The sequence below is a fragment of the Microplitis demolitor genome, chromosome 3, assembly GCF_026212275.2.
Source record: "Microplitis demolitor isolate Queensland-Clemson2020A chromosome 3, iyMicDemo2.1a, whole genome shotgun sequence".
In the NCBI taxonomy this organism is placed as follows: domain Eukaryota; kingdom Metazoa; phylum Arthropoda; class Insecta; order Hymenoptera; family Braconidae; genus Microplitis; species Microplitis demolitor.
The window spans coordinates 4,267,013-4,288,539 of NC_068547.1; the positions used below are offsets into that span (position 1 = coordinate 4,267,013).

Sequence of the window (21,527 nt, forward strand, 5' to 3'; positions counted from 1 at the left end):
ACTATGGTCCAGCTTTACTATGACACCATAGTATTTCAAACAAGAATAATGTCTCTGTGTAAAGTAAAAAATTTAACAAACGTAAGTAAGTCTCATCGATATTTTCAGTACATTTCAAGTGCAAAAAGATGTCTTTTCTTGGTTTTTCAGTAAATCAACCGCTACTTTGTAAATATCAATAGAAACTAAAGTTGCCAGGTTGTTTTTAAACCTAATGTACCCTTATTAAGTCTGTAAGTTTTCAAATTGATCTATCGAAATTTTTTCCGGAACAATTGACCAAAGTATTACAAACTAATTAAAGAAACAAGTTCTGAATGAAGTAATGTAGTATTTATCAAAAAATCAGGTAATATAATATAGTAATAATAAGAATTTGATAACTCGAATAAACAATGCGTTAACAATTAAGTGTATATCGTTGCCAAAACGTACTATTTTTTGAGTCACAAATATTAAACTGTACGGAGAAAACAAAATTTTTCTAATGATAATAGAGCACTAATTTTTCACTTGACATTTGTCAGCCTCGGCTTCATCTCGGCCTATAATTACATGTAATCTGAGACTTTTCTTATTTTACTGTTCTAGGTATGTAATTTACTATTTCCGTATGACAAAAAAATAAGAGATTTTTTTTTACACAATAATTCCATAAATGTGAACATTCAAACTTTAGTAATTACTTTTATCGTCGAAATTTATCATAGCAAATGATTTTCACAACAAAATGTTTTTTTAAGAAAAGCCTAATAATAATCAACAATATCTTTCATAGTACAATATTCGCTGTTTTTGTAATATTAACTAATTTTTATTCTTTTGTCTAAATGAAAGAAAGGGAAGAACGAAAAGTTATAGTAAAGCTTCTAATCAATATTAAATTCACAAATTATTCTTATACACATAGTCATAAATTTTAAATAAATATCAAGTAAGAAGTAATTATAATTTTAATTATTTAAAACTTTAGTTTTCAAGTGTTTTACGCACGCGCTATAAATTTCACCCCTACTTTATTTTAAAGTTAAACTGCAGAATAAAAATTGTTTAGCAATTGGTCGTAATACTGATAGCCAACGATGAAACGTAAAGAGAAGAAAAGTAGTCAAACGAATAAAAAAATTAATTTAACAGTGTTTGATGATATCGAGTATACTCAACAATTATTAAGTATATTAGCAATATGGCCTTTGGTATCAAACTCATCTACAATAAAAAAAATTCTCTCTTGGATTCATCTTTTAGTAATTATCGGTAGTCTAATATGGAATATCCTTTTTCGATGTATTTTCATATATATTTATGTGAAAAAATTTGATGACCAAATAATGCTAATTGGCCCGACTTTTTTTCGAGTAATTATTTTGTTAAAGTATTTAGCGATTATATATCATCGAAAAACGATTAAAAAAATATTAAATCATATAAAAACTGATTGGAATAGTGTGGAGTGTCAAGAGCAACAAAATATTATGATGAAAAATGTACAAATAAATAGACATGTTACTCTTGTATTTGCAATTTTCATGTACTCGAGTGGAACATTTTATAATTTTGTCATGCCTCATATACTACCTCTACTAAGTCATCGGGGTTCAAGAAATATTTCTCAACGATTGACTATTTTTCCTGGCTATAATGTCCTTTTTGACGTTCAAAAATCACCAATCTACGAAATTACATTTTTTTTTCATATATTTAGTGTATTTGCTGGCTTCTCAGTGCTCGTTCTCGCGTGTAATATTGCAATAGTTTTAATAACTCATGCATGTGGACAAATTCAAATAATTATTAGTCAGCTAAATTCACTTATTGATGATTTCAAGAACAATGAAAAAACTTTATACATCAAGTTTTCATCAATAATTAGTCGTCACATAAGAGTTATTCAGTAGGTTATCCTAATAAATTTATTTTAATTAAATTCGCCTATTTATAATAACAATGATTATGTATCTAGTGAGAATGGCCAATACACAAGAGACTGAAACTCTTATTTATAAATAAGAGTTTCAATCTTTTATGTATTGCCTACAAGCTATACACTGTGAAAATTGGGAGTGACCCCGAGTCGAAATTTAAGTCGTAGATTGAACGTACTAGACGTTGAAAACGTAAAGTCAACCTTTCAAGACGTAAATAGCCGTAAAAACGTATTTTAGACGTAGTGGACGTACACGGAAAAAATAGATAGTACTGGTTACTGTTCTGCGCAGTAATAGTTACTGTTCTTTTTTCTCCGTGCATGCATTATGGGAACCATTTTCATAATATATTGTAATTGTTACCATAAATTTCTGTCTGTGTGGTTACTGCCTAAAAAGTAATAGTGCGTGTTAAGCAATAACTCATTCTGTTCTAATATGAATCAGTCATGTTAATATGTATTTTTCCCTATATTGTTCGTTGATTACTGCGCAGAACAGTAACCAGTAGTATCTATTTTTTTCCGTGTAAGACACAAGAGTATAATACTCGATGTTACTAGATGTATATAACCTTTTACTTAGATTTTCAAACAATATCATTAAAGATGCTTTATATGAGACATGTCTTGTGGAGATCGGTGCATCTTCTATACTTATATGTATTGTGGAGTTTCTTTTTCTTAAGGTAATTATCAATATACGTAATTATTAGCGCATAAGTATGAAGAAATAATTGTTTTTGATAAAACCCATGTTATAGATGATAGAAAACCATAATTATGCAAATATGATACCATATGCTATGCTTTTGGCGAGTCTAACTTTGAGTATATTGATAATTTGCTACTTCAGCGAACTTCTTGAGAGTCAGGTATTCAATTTACACTAGCACTTGTGTGATTTTGAAATGTTAATGGTATCTTATGAAAAAATAATTCATAATAGTTCATTGAAGCTGGAATTCAAGCATATTCAATTAATTGGCATCAACTCCCGCCAAAAGCAAGGAAATATTTAATTTTAATAATTATTATATCTCAACGTTCTTACAAAATAACTGCTGGTGGAATAATTGATTTATCTTATATTGCTTTTGTGCAAGTAAATAATAAATCAAAATTATGGAGTAATTTATTTAAGACATTAAATTTTAAATTTTTATTTTCAGATTCTCAAAACTGGATTTGCGTATTTACAACTATTAAGAGCGACGAAATAAGTAAACAAATAAAAAAATAGTTACGTATCACAAAAGGAAGTAAGGCACGGTGAAGTTGAAAAGGACAGTTAAAAAATCAATTTGAATAAGTACATTTAATTATTAAACAACTCATTATATATTCGTGAAAAATAAAATTTAAAAAGCTAAAGTGTCTTTAAATATTTATCAACTTCTTTACAGCTCTTATCATCTAAAAGTATTAGTATTAAACTTGAAAACATTTTTCTCACCTCTCATTTTCATCCGCCCAGATAGCAAAGTGACGTCTTGATCAGTTCTGAATAAGTTCCTATTTATGATTTGGACGTCTCATCAACATGTTCAAGAAGTCTTTAAGAAGTTCTCAAAATGTCGAATGAGTCACCTAGCGAACTCAGTAAGACGTCTTTAAAAAGAGTTTTCAAAAAGTTTTTGCTTCTGACTTCGCAAATAAGACTTTATTATGAATTTACCGTGACGTCTTAAGGAGCTCCTAATTTTGACTTCATGAAGAAGTTAAAAAAAATACAATAAGACATCACAAAACTGATGTCTTATATATGGAGTCTTTAAGAACTCTTCATTAAGACTTCTTAAAAATGACACCTTTAAGAAGTCATTATAAGACTTCTTGAAGACGCCTTCAAAAAGACGTCGTAAAGTAGTCATTCCGACTTGAATGCTATTTGGGCATGTTATACCTCTTAAATTATTAATTAGCACAAAAGCTTTAATAATTATTTAAAAGTGAAATTGTCAAATTTGAAAATCTTCATTAAATAATCATAGAATTTATCCTTCTTAAAACAAACTTTAATTACACAAAGAAAATAAAGCAAATTGCTGATTTTCGTAAATATATATAACTAATTGTCGAAGTGGTTTAGACTTATTTGTATTGATATTTTTATAATAACGAAAATTACGACGATAAAAATATCTTTATATATTTTAGTTTGCACAATGTTCAATTTTGTTTCTCTGTCGTAATAGCTATTAATCTTATAGCTTGATTCATTGCTGGAGCGAAGTTATAATTTTATTATGTTTTATTGACAAGGAAAATAGAAACAAGTAGTTTGTTCAAATAACACTTATAAAGTAAAATGACAGATTTTAAATAAACAATACACACATGCGCAAATGCTATATATTTTTTTTCATAGCTGTGTCTAAGAATGATTGCTCGCATAAAAGTGCTTTAAATGTAGAGGTAAAAAATATTGGGATAGTAAGAAAATAATTTTCTGTTGAAGTAAAAATCATTCATAATGTCAGAAAAAGTGGCGAATTTGATTATTACTTCAAAAACAGTCAATTCCAAATATGCCCTAGATGCTAATCGATGGATTCTTAAAATATTAGGTGTTTGGCATTTCGCCATAGATTCATCTTACTTTTACAAAGTTATCGCGCTCTGTCACATTATAATTTGCACATTTCTCTTGTCATTCGTTATTATACCGGGTATACTTTTTATTTTTGTGATTGTAAAAGATGTGACGACAAGACTTAGAATTAGTGGAGTTTTTAGTTTTTGTGTAATGGGAGTTATCAAATTTTACTATCTAATCAAAAGTAATAAACAAATCGGAAATTGTATAAAACAGTTGAATTCTGATTGGGAACAGATAAATGGTATTGAAGATAAAGCAATTATGGTGAAATATGCTCGCTTTGGTCGTAATAGTTCAATTATTTGCGCTGCCTTTATGTACGGCAGTTGTATGTTTTATGCATGTATATTACCTCACGTGTCTGGAGTTTTCAAAAATAAAAATGATCCAACTGAACGAACATTTGCTTACCCTTGTCATTTTATAGTATTTAATCAATATGAAAGCCCAGCTTATGAAATTGTATTTTCTATTCATTGTTGCTGTGCTTTTGTATTAGCTTCGATCTCAAATGCAGCGTGTAATCTCATCACGGTATTAATAACACACGCATGTGGACAATTGGAAATTTTAATGGTGTGGCTTAGCGATCTTAATAGTTTTCAACAAAATGAAGTATATGCTGAAAAATATTCAAAAGTTATTGAACAACATGTCAAATCAATTAGGTACGCTATACATGTAAGTGAAACCGGGGCATGACGGCCCACTCCAAAAGTTTGCCGAAAAATTTACGTTCAGGCCTTAATACGTGAAGCCCCACTTCTGCATATTTGTTTATTTTCCTACATAATTTTTACTTTTTCAGATTTATCATCAAAATTGAAAATTTATTCCAACAAATTTGTTTTATCGAAGTCGTGGGATGTACTTTGATCATATGTCTTGTAGGATATTATATTTTACTTGTAAGTAATACATGGAATTATTATCAATTCGAACACTTTTTTTCATAAAATTTAATGTCAAGGATTGGAATCAAAAAGATACTGGAGGGATGACAACGTACGTAATGCTTCTTATATCATTCGTATATAATATTTTTTTATATTGCTACGTTTGTGAATTACTTACTACGAAGGTAAAAGTGTTTATTGTTACTAGTTTTATCATAACGCTATAATACTGTATAATTATAGTGTAAGTTAATAAGCGAATCGACATATTTGACTCGATGGTATCAAATTCCTGAACATTTTGCTCGAGGATTGGTATTGACTATTGCAATATCTCAAAATTATAATCCAATAAAAGCCGGAAAATTAATACCTCTGTCAATAAATACTTTCGGCATGGTACTTAAAGATTTTATTTTCAAACTATTATTTTATTATTTAATTGCTTATTTTTTGTGCTTTATTCATTTGTAGGTGATGCGGACATCAGCAGTATACCTCAATTTCCTACGGAAATTAATGGAATGAAATAAATGATTATTAGGCATTGATTTCAAAATATCGTATTATGATTTAAAATGAAAAAATAAGTCTCTAAATTCCCTGGTTAAAGATTCCGATTAAATCCGATTGAGTTTAATCGGAATGAATCGGTTTTAATCGAATTTCTGAGCCAGGGAAGTTCAGTATGAAATAAAATGAAAGATTTATTATTTTTTATGACATATACTTATATAAAATACATTGATAATAATAAATGGCAGGATTAAACAAACATATTTTTCCAATTTTTCAAATAATACATGTGGGTGTAAAGATATAATACAGGTAATATAAAATCCAACTATCTATATTTTTTGAAATTTTTTCCGGACATTCTGTAATTCAGTTATTTTTATTATGGTTATATTTTTCGTGGTTTGATTTTGTCATCGTGCAGCTAATAACAAAACCACGAAAACAGTATGAAATTTTTTGAGATTAATTAAATCGGCTTGAAAGTACTTGTATAATTAATTAATTTACTCAATAACATGTTTTTCGATATAATATATTTTAAAATAATGATTTTAGTAAAATACAGTTTTAAAATATCCATCAATAAAATTAAACTATTGAAAAAAATCTATATAACACCATTTAATAATAATTTATTTCAGAAAGTAAAGAATGTCATTATTATAATCAACTTTTTTGCAAAAGTCTTTGAAATTCATACGGTATCGATTTCACAATTAGGTTGCGGAGTTAGATTTTTGTATACATTTTTTGAATTTATAGGAACTGTTTAAAATATATACTAATCAATAACAAGTAGTTATAAACTTATGAATTGTTATATTAAAATTTTTTGAATTCAAAAATATCGGTTTAGTATCATCAATTTTATATAAAAACAAACTATTTTGAGAGAACTATAAATAATCGCACCTACACAATAATATTTTTAAAAAATAAAGTTTCAAACTTCAAAAACAATCGTTCAAATATAAACATTTGTTAAGGGTTATTTTAAAACTATAAAAACTTTTGTTTAGTTATAAACTTATATTTTTAAGGAACATCTAAAAACTTTAAAAAAACTGTAATTGCGGTATAAACTTTGATATGAAAGAGGTAGCTCATACCCATCTAAAGTTTGCGTATATTTTTATGCCGACAATTACAATCTAACGCATGCGCAAAAAATAGTCTATTGTATAAAAAAACGAGTTATCGAAATTATTTTCTTTTCTTCCTCAATGGGACAAGAACGGCTTCTACTTGTCAGTTAGTCTTCACGAAAGTAAAATATGAGTAATGACAATACTCAACTTGATGCGGACATAGAATATAATTTAAAATTAACAAAATGGATCCTTAAACCTTTGGGTGTGTGGTCAATAGTTACAAAAGATTATAAATTTATTAGCAAATTGTCATCAGTTTTTATAATTATATTAAACTTATTTATAATGTTTATAACTTTTATGCCGTGCTGTGTTCATATGATATACAAAGAAACTGATCCAGCGGTAAAAATAATATTAATGGGACCATTTGGTTTTTGTCTTACGAACTGTTGCAAATATTACTTCATTATTTTTCGTTCTAATATCATTACACATTGTTTAGAGCATCTTAAAAGTGATTGGGCTAGGCCAAAAAGAAAGCAAGACCGACTAGAAATGATTAAAAATGTTGATATTGGGCATAATATTACAAAACTTTGTGCTGTATTTATGTTTTCTGGAGGTGTGTCATATCATACAATAATGCCAATTTGGAGTGGTAGTACGGTGAATGAAGCCAACGAAACAATCAGACCGCTTGTTTATCCAGGAAATGAAATATTTGTAAACTGTCAAAAAACACCAATCTACGAATTTATTTTTATTCTCCATTTAACGTGTGGCATGGTAATGCAAACTATTACGACAGCGGCTTGTCATTTGGCGGCAGTATTTGCTAGTCATGTATGTGGACAAGTGGACATATTAAAATCGCAATTAAAAAATCTGGTAAATAAAGAAAGTCTGGAGATAGATGGTATTATTGAAAACCGGATCGCATCTATTATACAAAGTCATGTTAGAATTTTAGAGTAAATCTTTATTTATTATAGCTGGTTCGTCAAGTTTTTTTTCTTATAATTGTAATATTAATGAAAATTTTTAAATTATTTTTTAGTTTTTCAAAGAATATAGAAAAAATGTTACGTGAAATTTGTCTCGTTGAAGTAGGGGCATCAACTCTTATCATATGCTTACTTGAGTACTACTGCATGACTGTAAGATGGCAAATTTTTTTTTTTTAACAATCTAAAATAAAAGAGTTTCGTACTAATAATTAAAAATTTTTTTTGCAGGAATGGAGTAACAGTGAAACAATAAATATTCTGACGTACTTAATGTTATTAGTAGCGTTAAGCTTTAATATTTTTATATTTTGCTATATTGGTGAACTGTTAAAGAAGCAGGTAAATATATAGGTACCTATATCTTCGAAATAATTTTCACATGAGCTAATGAGTCAAGCTGCTTGATAAAATAATCTCGGTAATATCGAGACTTCAGGTGTCAATCATTATTAAATTCGTTAAAACAAGCGGATTCCAAAGCAATACGAAGTAGTATTATAAAATAAATGGATTTCTCTTCTAAAAACGATAACCTTTTATTAAACTCAGAATATCTCTACGTCATTTTAATCAACGTTGTTTTGTACTCACGACATTAGACTTAAATTAGTTTTTTTCCAATAGTTTCAGATATTAAAAGGAAATGTTGCATAAAATACTATTTTGTTGGACAATATTACCCCTAGTGGACCCAATATTACAGTTAATTACCATAGATTATGATACTAGGGTAATATACCGTAATCTCACTGTAATATGATTACGTAACAATTCAACCAAAGACAAAATAACCGCGACAAAATAACCGACCGTGTTGTGCCTTTCTATCATGGTTTTTGTGTGTGGCTGCTTTGTCATTCGGTTATTTAAGCGTTACACCCTGTAATATACCAGAATCCTATCGTAGCATGACTGTACGCATGCGCAAATTTATGGTAGAATTACTATAAAAATATGGTAACTCCTTGTACGATCATCAATAGCAAAGTACTTATCCTTGATTGAAAGTACTATCTTTATTGTTAATTACAGTAGAGTTATCGTAAAGCCTATCATCATTTACCGTACACTATATATTTCCTTATAAGTAATTTACCGTACAATATATTTCCCTAAAAATAATTAGGGGAGAGTGGGATAACTACGAACCCTTAAGAACAAAAAATAATATTGAAAAAATTAAAAAAACAAAGTTGGCTAATTTATGGGTTAATCATTTGCTGTAATCATCAATAAGTCTATTTTTAAATTAAGGATATTTTCTTGATACAAATATTTTTTCTCTCAGAGTACGAACATAAAAGTACAAAAAAAATTTTAATTTTTTAAATCGATAATCATGATTATTTTTTTTTGCTTTTTCATGAAAGTAAAAAGTTAGAAAACAATAATTTTTCTAGTGTACTTCAATTGGAGAATCAACCTACATGATAAACTGGTACAAAATACCTAGGAATAAAGGTAAACAACTGATGCTCATTATTGCTTCATCGAATAATCAACGAAAGTTAACGGCTGGTGGTATGATGGAATTGACTCTTCGCAGTTTTGGCAACGTAAATATATTGAATATACAATTAACTAATTATATTCTAATACAGTAATTTCACAATATGCACAGTATTTGATTGATTATAATCTCAATTAATAGTAGGGGAGACTGGTCATAACAGAGAACCTAATGAACAAAATACGAACATTGATCGGCTTCGAAAGGGATCATACTGATATTTGTTAAATCCTATGAAGTTAGTACAGTCATAAAAACAATCGCTTTTGGCGTATTTTACCCCATAATATAAAAATCTTTCCAAGTAATAATGTAAATAAATTTTTTTTTTTTAACGTCCTACAACGAAAATTGATGATTGTACCAAAATTTGGGAACTTATTGTTTTCAACCCGATTTTCAAAAAATCATATTTTCATTATACTTCGAGGTTTTGAGGTCCCAGCAAGCTATTTTGACTCATGACTATTTTCGCGTGCCCGCGCGCGCGTATGTGTGTGGGTGTGTGTAAATAAATCTTTTCAAACACTTCAACAAATAACACTGAAGCGAGTGAACAACCGACAACTTACCGCACTTATCGCACAGTATACTATCAATATTCAAAAGTATAGTATTAGCACTGAAAATGTTTCATTTCAGCGAAGTACAGAAAACATTAAAGTTTCAAACTTCGATGAAAATATTACGGAAATAATATTTAAAATTTATATTTTATTTTTTAGATTATTAAAACTTCAGTTGCATACTTAAACATGCTTAGAACTGTAACTGAGTAAGAACCATTACCCATGCATGATTGAAGATTGAAATAATAACAATCATAGTAAAATCAACAGCAATAGAAAACAAAAATTATCTTTGTAAAATAATAATTTTTAAAATGTAAAAATAATACATATATTTTATAAAAGACAGTCTTATAAAATAAATTTTCGCAAAAGCTATACTAACATCACTAAATTATATTTAAGATCACACGATCACCACTTTTCATACTCTAAAAATAAGTATTTTTTATTTTAAACCAAAATTATTTCCTAGATAGATGTTTTAAAGCACAAGTAAATTTTATTTCAACAGTTCGCCAAATTTCTGAGATTTCTATTTTGCAATTAAATATATACAAGAAATACGATGTGAATAATATTGTCGATAACGAAGTAGTCGAAAGGGTTTTAATAATTAATCTACGTCGCTAGTGTCTTTTTTCTGTCTTACGCTAACGTGCTTATATATATTAATTATTATAAACAATAATCGATAATGAGAAATGCAAGAAAGTAGACAGAAGCTCATAAATTTGTCTTCTGCAATAATATGACTTTTTTTTCTCTTGTAGTATTACTGTCGTAATCAATTGCTTTCTACAGCACTAGTACAATAACCGAAAAATATGAAGATTTTACATAACAAAAATTTTTTTCGAAAGGATATGAAATATACAATTGGAATTACAGAATCAATCAAACATACGCGATGGCTTTTTTCATTATTAGGCCTGTGGACTTTGATGTCTGATTACACAACAACTGCAGAGAAACATTTGAATAAAATTACAAGAATTATTTGCCTAGGTTTAATGACGTTTGTTATTGTGCCTGCATTGTATCATTTATTTTATTATGAAAAAGACTATAGAGTTAAAATAGCATTATTTGGTCCTATCGGAGTTTGTATAGCGTGTGCATTAAAATATCTTGCAGTGATCTATCGCCGAAAAGAAATTATAAAATGTTTCAATGAACTCGAAAAAGACTGGACAAAAATAAATAATGACACTGAGCGGGATCTTTTGTTCAAAAATATACAAAAGGGTAACAAAGTGACTGTTTATTTTGCTATGTTCATGTTTGGTGGAGGGATATCTCATCAAGCAGCAGCTCCATTTTTACCAGGTACTCCGCTTTCTTTAGTGCGGAATTCAACAGATAAACCACTTGTTTTTCCAACTTCAATGTTCAATAACATTTTCGATACGCAAATAATGTCTATTTACGTGTTAATTTATATTAGTCATATTTTAATGGGTGCAGTTGTATGTATAATGACGGTTGGTACCTGTAATCTTGGTGCTATTTTTGTCACTCACCTTTGTGGTCAAATCCAAATTATGATTTTTAGAATAAAAGCTCTCTTGAATACTAATAGTGATATGAAAAATGATTATTCCCAAAAACAAATCATTCAAATAGTTATACTGCACAACAGAGTGATTACGTGAGTTTTCAAAATAATAGTTAACGTTTATTATCTATTTAATTATTGATCAATTTTTTGATTACGCATTTCAAATAGATGCGTCATAAATGTGCCATACTTTTTTTAACCTTTGGGTTAGTTAACTAATAAATAGATGATTAAGCTTTTTCTCGTAGTTTTTTAGAGAAATAATATAATAAAACATTGATAAATTTAAAAATGATGTTATACTCACATGAAAATTCATAAGGAATCCTTATAAAAACATAAAAATATTGTGATAAATAATAGTACATGAAAAAAAGGAAAAACTGCAGTTTTTCTCATAAGAAAAACAAATATTCCTATAAATGAATGAACCACCTAAAAATAGGCGCTCTCTTTAAACATTCCGATAAAATCTTATAAAAGTTTTTTTTATCCGAATTAATCAAAAATTAACATCAGGAATTCGATATTATTTGTAATAATTTATAAGATATTTTCAGTGAAATTTTAGAAAAATATATTTTATCTAACTATTGGGGGTCATCCTTTTATTGGTCGAGTTATTCTACCGGTTTTTTTTTTATCATTCATAATTGTTGGATTTTTATAGTTTATCGCAGAATATCCAATCGATTTTGAACGAAGTATGTTTCGTTGAAATTTTGGCATCGACTATTATTATCTGTGTAGATGAATACTATTGTATGATGGTAAAATGTTCATATTTGAAAATAGCAAATGAAAAATAATTTTTCTATTATTAATTCATTTAGGTATGGAGACACAACGAAATGGTTGGTTTTGCAATATACTTTACATTGTTGATAGCATTTATATCAAGCGTTTTGATTTTTTGCTACATTGGTGAGCTCTTAAAGGAACAAGTACGTTATTCATTATCTTATTGTTTAAATAATTTTTACTTTGAGTTCTAAATTCTGTACAGGGCGAAAAAATTGGACAATCAGTTTATATGGCTAATTGGTACTTACTTCCATCTAAAACTGCGCGTGAATTTATTTTAATTATTGGAATGACTCAACATCCAGGTAAAATCACTGCTGGTGGTTTAATTGAATTATCTTGTTATGGTTTTACTTCGGTATGTATTGAATTTTTTTTTCTATTTTCACTACATTTATACAAAATTTCGAATTTCTGCCCCGTTAAATGAGAAGAAAATAGTATTTTTTGCCTTCGGCCGAAAAGTGGCAACTTTCTGACTGCTGCTCTGAACGAAGTTGCGACTTTCCGGTTCCGTCGAGCAGAAAAATAGTATACGAACCTTGGCCACTAAAAAAGAAAGCTTCGGCGAACAATTACATGCAATCTGAGAATTTTCTTGTTTTACTGGTCTAAGTATATAATATACTATCTTCTGCAGTGGGAAATTAAAATGCGATGCGTCATTCCTCAAAAACAGGCAGAAATTAAAACTTCTTGTAATAGATGTGGTGAAAAATAGTAACTACACTATGAATAAAGAAAGTAGTAAGCCTGAATCTATGTGCTTGCCACCCTTGTCTTCGGCTCGAGTAGGCATCCACACACGTACATTAAGATATCCTACTTTCTTTTCAAAGCGTGTAATCTATTGTTCATATTACCTGCATTGAAACTCGTAGTTTAATATCTGATTGGCAAGATGAAATGAACCAATTTAAGAGTAATGCGAATCATTGAATTGAATCTATATTCATTTTCTGCCTTCGGGACGAAAACACTTTGTTTCTACGTGCTGCATTATTTTCTGACTTATTTCAACTTCTCCAGAGTTACGTTTGTGTTTAATATTGTAAGCTTCAGAATAACTGTGAGTCGTTCTAACAAATAAAGTTGACAGTTTAATTTGTACATACATCATTGGTCTCAAGTTGTTTCATTTGATCTGGCTTCAGTTACCAAAACACGAAGATTGAATCTACAAAAATTAATAATTTTTTAAATTTATTTTAAGGTCCTGAAAACTTCAGTTGCCTATTTTAATATTATGCGTATGGTAGAGCTATAAAAAGTTATTTTAAAAAATAACAATAATTTTCACGTATAAATGTGTTATTGTATATTTTTATTATTTCAATAGAATGATTAAAAATGTTAGAAAATTCAAAACTGCGCAGCTCAATTGCTTATTTCATTTTAAATGATTTTTCTTTTATTAAAACTTTTTTTAAAATATCCAGACTTTCTGTCTTAGATGTCTTTATTGTTTTTTTTTTAATGCTTCTGTCACATTACTGCTGCCAATAGTTGATGGAGAAGAAAAAGAAAAATGACAACAAATTAACGTCCGAACGATATAGATAAGGAATTCACTATTAATAGACACATGCACATATTCATACATATGTTCTAACATTTACCTAAAAACGGTCAGAAACAATTTCTTAGGTCTCAAAACATCGACACTAGTTGTAAACCCGACACGAATCAATAAATTCATTTTTTCCAAATATTATATCTTTTATAGTTTGAACTTTTAATAAAGAAACAGATCTTATCAAACTTTTTATATTTGTAAAATGTACTCTACCTTCATCACAATAATGTACAGCGAACTATACATAATATATTACTATTATTCTCATAGACAGTTTAAAATGAATAGACTCTTAATTATTAACATTTACCACGTTTATAATTCAAAGTTCATCTATTTGCTTCCCATGCAAGCGCAAAACATACTGCCCGTTCTTAACAACGATTCAAAGTAACGCTGTACTGAGTTATTATGAAAAGAAGAATATAAAAGAAAACCGCGCGTTATGGATCAACTTCTTGAAAAAGTTAGTCGACCTAGCAGCTCAAATAATTCAAGCAAATGTGACGCGTTTGAATTTACTTATTGGTATTTAAACTTAATAGCAATTTGGCCATTAATTTCTCAGTCTTTGGCTATTAGAAAAATAATATCTGTTATCTATGTATTTTTTGTAACTACTATGCTTTTATGGCAGATAATTTTTAGATGTTATCACGTCTATTTCTATGCGATCGACTTAGATGAACAAGTTACTTTAATTGGTCCTATGATATTTATTCTTGTGTCTTTACTTAAATACTTGGATATTATTGCTCATTGTAATACGATTATGAAATCTATAGAACATATAAAAACTGACTGGAGTATGACTGAGTGTCGTGAAGAAAAAAATATAATGATAAAAAATATAACAATCAGTAAAAAAATAACTATTGTATTTTCAGTACTTATGTACACAAGTGGTGTATTTTATAATTTTATGATGCCTCATGTAATGCCACTTATATTCCGAAATAATGACCGAAACTATACCAAACGTTTAATAATTTTTCCCGGTTATAATAGTGTTTTCAATGTTGATTCCTCGCCATTGTATGAAATAACTTACTTGTTCCATATTATTACTGTATTTTTTTGTTTTACGGTGCTTGTTAGCACGTGTAATTTAATCGTAGTTTTAGTAACGCATACAAATTGCCGAATTCAAATAGTTATTTTCCGATGGAAGTCGTTGATAAAAGATTTTTTTGACGGAGGAAAGTTCTCATACCCGAAAATGTCAAACATGATTCGACATCATATTCGAGTACTTAAGTGAGTTTTCATATCAAATTAATATTTACTTTATTTATCAAGTGAAATACAATTAGTTCAAAATGTATATTTTATTTTGTTTAGATTTTCTGATAAAATTTTGAGAAAATTTGTATCGGAAATTTGTCTTGTAGAGATTGGTGCAACTTCTATACTTTTATGCGTTGATGAATTTTGTTGTTTAAGATTATGTTAATCATTAATTTTAATTTTATTACGAGAAAGAAAATTATGGGAAGTGTTCCTATGCATTATGGGAATAGTTCCCATAATGGTATAGGAACTGTAGCCATACTATTATAGGGATAGTTACTATATATTATGGGAACCAACCCTTTAAAGTATGAGTGCAATTCCCATACCAATATAGGAACCATTCCCATAATGATATGGGAACTATTCCCATACTATTATGGGAACTATTCCCATACTATTATGGGAACCATTCCTATAATGGTATGGATAGCTTTTCCATAATTATAGGAACTGCTCCTATAATTTTTGGTCGTAATTCCTATACTGGTATAGAAAAGAATTTCACAAAATTATGGGAACCATTCCCATAATTTTTTTTCCGTGTACGCTGAAATTAAATTTTTTACAGCTGTTAAGTAATCAAGACATCGCGAATATAGTACCGTATATTATGTTATTTCTCGCTTTGAGTTTGAATATATTGATATTGTCTTACTTCAGTGAACTTCTTAACTCTCAGGTATTAAGTAAATGGAGGATCAAGCAAAATGGAAACACTATAGAGAAAATATCGCCTACCGGAAAAAAATTTTACGGGCTTCATACCATTTTATGAAATTTAAAAATTTTTTATGAAATTTCATATTATTTTATAAAATTTCACATGATTATTATCAAGATCCCAGAGAATTATTTGTACGAAATTTTATATAATTTCATAACATTTTGTAAAATTTCATAAAGATTTGTAAATTTTATACAATTGTGAAATAATGCATAATTTTGAAGAAAAGATCAGAAAAAAAATTTTTTTTTTTATTTCTAAATAACATAGAATCACAGTGCCACATATACCACAATACCCTCAAAATTAAAAAGTCAGTGAATATAATTAATGAAACATTTAGAACTTCTGACTACATATTTTTCATGAATTAAATTCAACAAGTTTTCAAATTCTAAGGATATTTACTCTCTTAAAATGAATCAGTGAATATTCACCCGGTCATAATATGGAACTCGGTCGATATTTGACACTGTAACCCTATTTCCTTTTACAAGTTCAATTATGAATGAATATAAAGTTATCTTACTTAGTTTATTTTATTATTTTTTTCTTTAATCACCCTTCTGGGCACCGAAATTGTTACTAGAAGCCATAAACGTGTATAAAAAAAAAGAATCCAAAAGAAAAAAAAATGATTTCTTTTTATTTTTGAACTTCTCGATAAAACTCGATTTTCAAAAATAAAAAAAAAACTTATAACCAAAGAACAGCTTGAAATTTTTCTAACCTTAGATTTGTACTAATTAAACATACTTTGACAATATAAATAAATGTACTCACTTGTTGCAAGTTTTCAGATAAATTCCATTGTGCTTGATCCTCCTTTATATTTTAATAATTAAAACTTATAAACCAATTATTTATCAAGTAAAACCTTTATTATAGTAAGGTTACTTTGGTGTAGGCAACAGGTTTGGCGATTCATAGTTTACAGATTTATTTTTTTTTTTTAGATTATTAAGACTGGATTTGCATACTTACAAATTTTGAGAGCTTCAAATACGCAAAGTAATGAATAAGGAGATTCACTTTAAGAAAATTTATTTCATCATTCTGAACTGAGTTCTACGAACATTAACCCTAAGAATCAAGCTCAATTACACTGAGAAAAATTATTTGTGAATTCAAATAAATCATTTACTTTATAAACATTTCTTTGAATAAAAATATTTGTTGGATTAAATCGTTACTTATTTAATTCAGTTAATTTATGTAAGCAGGAACGATAGGTGTCCGTATATGTAAGCAAAATTTTTCTATATCTTCTCTTCAAATGATCAAACAAGTGAATTATTTTTCACAGTAATCTGGCACGTGGTCCAATTGGGACGACAGCCAAAAAGATAAAAAAAAAAAATTTTCACAGCAATGAAAAACGTCTCTTCTGAACTTGAGTTTGATTACAATTGACATCGATTTCCTGTTCAAATTGTCTCACAAATTATCATAAAATAAATTAGCTGTAAGAAAGTAATTTCTTTTTGTCCATGATAACACTCGATAAATCTGACATAATTAATTTCTTATGAAAGTGTCAAACTATTTAATCCAAATATTAGCAATAAAAATTTTTTTGAGCAAATTGATCGCAATGTTCACAAGTTATTTTAAAATAATTTTATTTTTTTTCAAATTTCATTTTTCAGAAAATTATAAGAGACTACTGAACTGATCGATTTTAAAAATTCATTGGATTTAGTTCTCTATAAAAAATACTCCAATCAGTTGATTCGTCGAGAACAGTGGTTCAAAATTTTATTCACACACACGGGCTCTCATGTTCAAAAGATGTCATACGAAAAAATTTTGTTAGCACACACACACATTAAACTCCCTTTTAGCATTATTAGAAACAATTATCTGAAATCAGAAACTTTAACATAAATTTAAAACAGAAATTTCGACAATTGGTCTCAATATAAATTAATAATTTTTTTTTTTTTTTTTTCATTATAAAATAGTAATTTCTACGACAAAAAGTTATAAAACTTTAAAGACATTCAAAATTAATTTTTACCGGATACAAAGTATTATCGTTCCTGTTTATATCAACACTCACATTATTGCTATACATTATCAAAACCATACATATTATGGCATATCGCAAAGTTCTCATAGACAGTGTATAATTAATTAAATCTTATTTATTAATTCCTGCTTCGGTTACCACTTGAAAATACTTGTATTACTTAACACGCAAGCGCTCAATCGAACACTCATTCTTAATGAAGAATCATAAAAACACAGCATTCAGTTAGCGAATAATAATATATATACTAAAACCGGGCATTATGGATCGTTGTCAAAAAAAATATAATCAATCGAATAAACCCAACAACTCAAATAGTTACTACGTTTTTAAGTACACCTACTGGTTTTTAAATATAATAGCAATCTGGCCACTTATGTTTCAATCGTTGACACTTAAAAAAATAATTTCTATTATTCATGCGTTTATTGTAACTGTACTGTTTTTGTGGCAGATATTTATCAGGTGTATTCATATGTATTTTTATGCCAAGGATTTTAACGAACAAGTGACTTTAATTGCTCCAATTGCATTTATTTTTGTGGTATTACTTAAATATTTAGCTATAATTTATCGTTGTAACACTATTATGAAATCAATAGAGCATATAAAAATTGACTGGAGTATGATTAAGTGCCAAGAAGAAGAAAAAATCATGATAAAAAATGCGAAAATGAGTAACAAGATAACTTTTGTATTTTCAGTACTTATGTATACAAGTGGAGCGTTGTATAATTTTTTTATGCCTCACGTGATACCTCTTTTATTTCGAAATGATTACGGAAACACTTCGGAACGACTTGTTATTTTTCCTGGTTACAATGTTGTAGACTGTGTTAATTCATCTCCATTGTATGAAATAACATTTTTTTTTCATGTTATTGCTATTTTTTTTTGTTTTACAGTGCTCGTTAGCACTTGTAATTTGACAGTAGTTTTAGTAACTCATGCCAATAGTCAAATTCAAATAGTCACTGTTCAACTGAAGTCAATGATAAATGATTTTCTCGATGGAATAAAATTCTCATACCCAAAAATGTCTATTATGATTCGAAATCATGTTAGAGTACTTGAGTAAGTTTCAATTGAAAATTAATAACGGAGTTTTATAAATTCTTTAAATAAAAAAAAAAAAAATAATATTTTTTATTTTATTTAGATTTTCAAATAAAATTCTCAGAAAAGCGCTATTAGAAATTTGTCTGGTCGAGATTGGTGCATCTTCTATACTTCTGTGCATTGATGAATTTTGCTTTCTAAGGGTAAGTAGGTTATTAATTGTTACATTTAAATTTGATTTACTTTTCTATATATTTATATTTAATATAGATGCTAGATACACAAGACATCGCAAATACGATACCGTATATTATGTTATTTTTCGCTTTGAGTTTGAATATATTGATACTGTGTTACTTCAGCGAGCTTCTTAACTCTCAGGTATTTATAAAAGAGACGGGCCGAGCAAAATGGGAATGTTCAAAATTATTAAAGATATATAATCCTCAAAAAAAGGAATTTCCATTGATTTTTTCGGGTGCTATCAAAGATAAACTTAAAATAAAATAAAAATCGTTGAATCATGTGGTGAATGTATTACCCAGCAGTCAGTAATTATTGAATATTATTCTCTTTAGATAAATTGATATTTTCTCAATAAAGAATATCAATAAAATAGTATTATAGTATTAATTTTCACTATATATTTAGTAATATATAATAAAAATAATTCAATTAGTATTTTTTACTAAAATATATTAAATATTGTAATATTTCTGAAGCTTTTTTTTTCCGTGTACTCAATGGTGGCAAATTTTCAGGTAAAACCCATTTTGCTTGGCCGTCTTTTTAATTTAATAGTAAAAAATTTTAAAATAATGATTCATCTTCATCGTTGATCATAAAAAATGTTAAATCAGTTCATCGAAATTGGCAATCAATGCTACATGACTGACTGGTATAAAATTCCTCTTAAAGCAAGAAAATATTTTATTTTGATCATGAATATGTCTCAACGACCTCAAAAAATAAGTGCTGGTGGAATAATTGATCTATCATACATAACTTATGTACAAGTAAGTAAATTTTAAACTAATATATTTTACAGAATTAGTTAACATTGCAAATTCAAGACCGCCATACTTTCCATTAGGAAGTATTTTAAAATTATTATTCTCACAGTTACCGATTTCATTGATTTTATAAAAAGATTATAAAAAATTTTCCTACACTTTAATATCCGTAAGGTTACTTTGGTGTAGCCAACAGGTTTGGCGATTCATAGTTTACAGATTTAATTTTTTTTTTTTAGATTATTAAGACTGGATTTGCATACTTACAAATTTTGAAGGCTTCAAATATGCAAAGTAATGAATAAGGAGTTTCACTTTAAAAAAACTTTTAATTATTAACCTGAACTGAATTTAACGAACATTAGCCATAAAAACCAATCAAAAGTATATTGTAATCGTGGATAGGCTTCACTTATGAGTGTTTTAAATAATATCATTATCGATAATTTCAATAAATCAATAAAAAAATAATCAAATTAATGGCTGTATTATGAAGAAAAAAAATATATATATATATTTGTTGAAAACATACTACTAAAAAAAAAGTGCCATTTGGAATTTCCTGTGATAAAAAGGTAGATCTTTTATTCAAATATTTAAATTAAATTTGAAAAAAAAAATTACTTAAAGCTGATTTTATATAATTCATCTCAAATTTTAATAAATTAAATTTATATACTATTATTTTTATAAATTATTTAATAATTAAATTATTCAGATATGAGTTAGAAGTACGGATATGGTTAAAAATTTAGCATCGCACGTTGTGTAACTTTAACACCGGCAGTGTTCAAAATATTAACATCAAATTATTTACACCAAACCTTGGATTCAAAATTTTCGACAATGTATGGTTCAAATTTTCTAATTGCACTTTTATAAATCTGCTACACCGAATAAGATATTACAAAGCATGATTTGTAATGTCATAGAAGTTTTGTACCACCAATAATACATTGATTAATGATAAACAGTATATTACACACCATGAAATAAACCTTCAGGCTTAGGTAGGGAATTTTACTCGCGGCTTGGAATGCCCGACTTACCTCCCTTGGTGTGTAATGCGCTATTTTACTTAATAAACTCATTTGTAAGACTGTTCAAACGTAGTAGAAATCCACTATTTGCAGTAAATTAAAAAAAAAAGTTTGATTTATTTTAATCGGCTATGTACGTTTATTTATACGAAATTATTTTTTAACACGTAACTTAATTCAATAATTACTAAGTTCATAAATAAAAAAAAAAAAAAAATTAAGTCTTAAAGTTTTCAAAATTTTAAGCGATTGTACCCTTACCAAAAAAAAAAAAATCATTGTTTTCAAAATGTACAAAATT

General features: G+C 27.9%; 5 protein-coding genes across 5 annotated transcripts; all 5 read left to right on the top strand.

The window, feature by feature from the left end:
• The first annotated feature begins 1,082 nt into the window (after positions 1-1,082).
• LOC103580755 (odorant receptor 4) lies at positions 1,083-3,150 on the top strand. Its single transcript, XM_008562640.2, has 5 exons — positions 1,083-1,894; positions 2,514-2,616; positions 2,692-2,802; positions 2,877-3,032; positions 3,100-3,150. Exons 1-5 carry the CDS (start codon positions 1,083-1,085, stop codon positions 3,148-3,150), a joined length of 1,233 nt encoding a protein of 410 aa, XP_008560862.2.
• A 1,253-nt stretch (positions 3,151-4,403) lies between these two features.
• LOC103580653 (uncharacterized) lies at positions 4,404-10,334 on the top strand. The gene is made up of 11 exons (XM_008562485.2): positions 4,404-5,210; positions 5,345-5,437; positions 5,500-5,610; positions 5,669-5,824; positions 5,900-5,934; positions 6,243-6,253; positions 7,541-8,009; positions 8,096-8,195; positions 8,274-8,384; positions 9,446-9,601; positions 10,281-10,334. The coding sequence occupies exons 1-11, from the start codon at positions 4,404-4,406 to the stop codon at positions 10,332-10,334; spliced, it is 2,103 nt and encodes a 700-aa protein (XP_008560707.2).
• Positions 10,335-11,137: 803 nt separating this feature from the next.
• On the top strand, positions 11,138-13,756 carry LOC103580758 (odorant receptor 4-like). The gene is made up of 5 exons (XM_053737800.1): positions 11,138-11,775; positions 12,356-12,455; positions 12,519-12,629; positions 12,692-12,847; positions 13,703-13,756. The coding sequence occupies exons 1-5, from the start codon at positions 11,138-11,140 to the stop codon at positions 13,754-13,756; spliced, it is 1,059 nt and encodes a 352-aa protein (XP_053593775.1).
• Positions 13,757-14,687: 931 nt separating this feature from the next.
• On the top strand, positions 14,688-15,518 carry LOC128667487 (uncharacterized). The gene is made up of 2 exons (XM_053737801.1): positions 14,688-15,322; positions 15,413-15,518. The coding sequence occupies exons 1-2, from the start codon at positions 14,688-14,690 to the stop codon at positions 15,516-15,518; spliced, it is 741 nt and encodes a 246-aa protein (XP_053593776.1).
• Positions 15,519-18,787: 3,269 nt separating this feature from the next.
• Positions 18,788-20,491, top strand: LOC128667488 (odorant receptor 4-like). The gene is made up of 6 exons (XM_053737802.1): positions 18,788-18,791; positions 19,020-19,188; positions 19,274-19,376; positions 19,444-19,554; positions 20,034-20,189; positions 20,426-20,491. Exons 1-6 carry the CDS (start codon positions 18,788-18,790, stop codon positions 20,489-20,491), a joined length of 609 nt encoding a protein of 202 aa, XP_053593777.1.
• Positions 20,492-21,527: the final 1,036 nt, after the last annotated feature.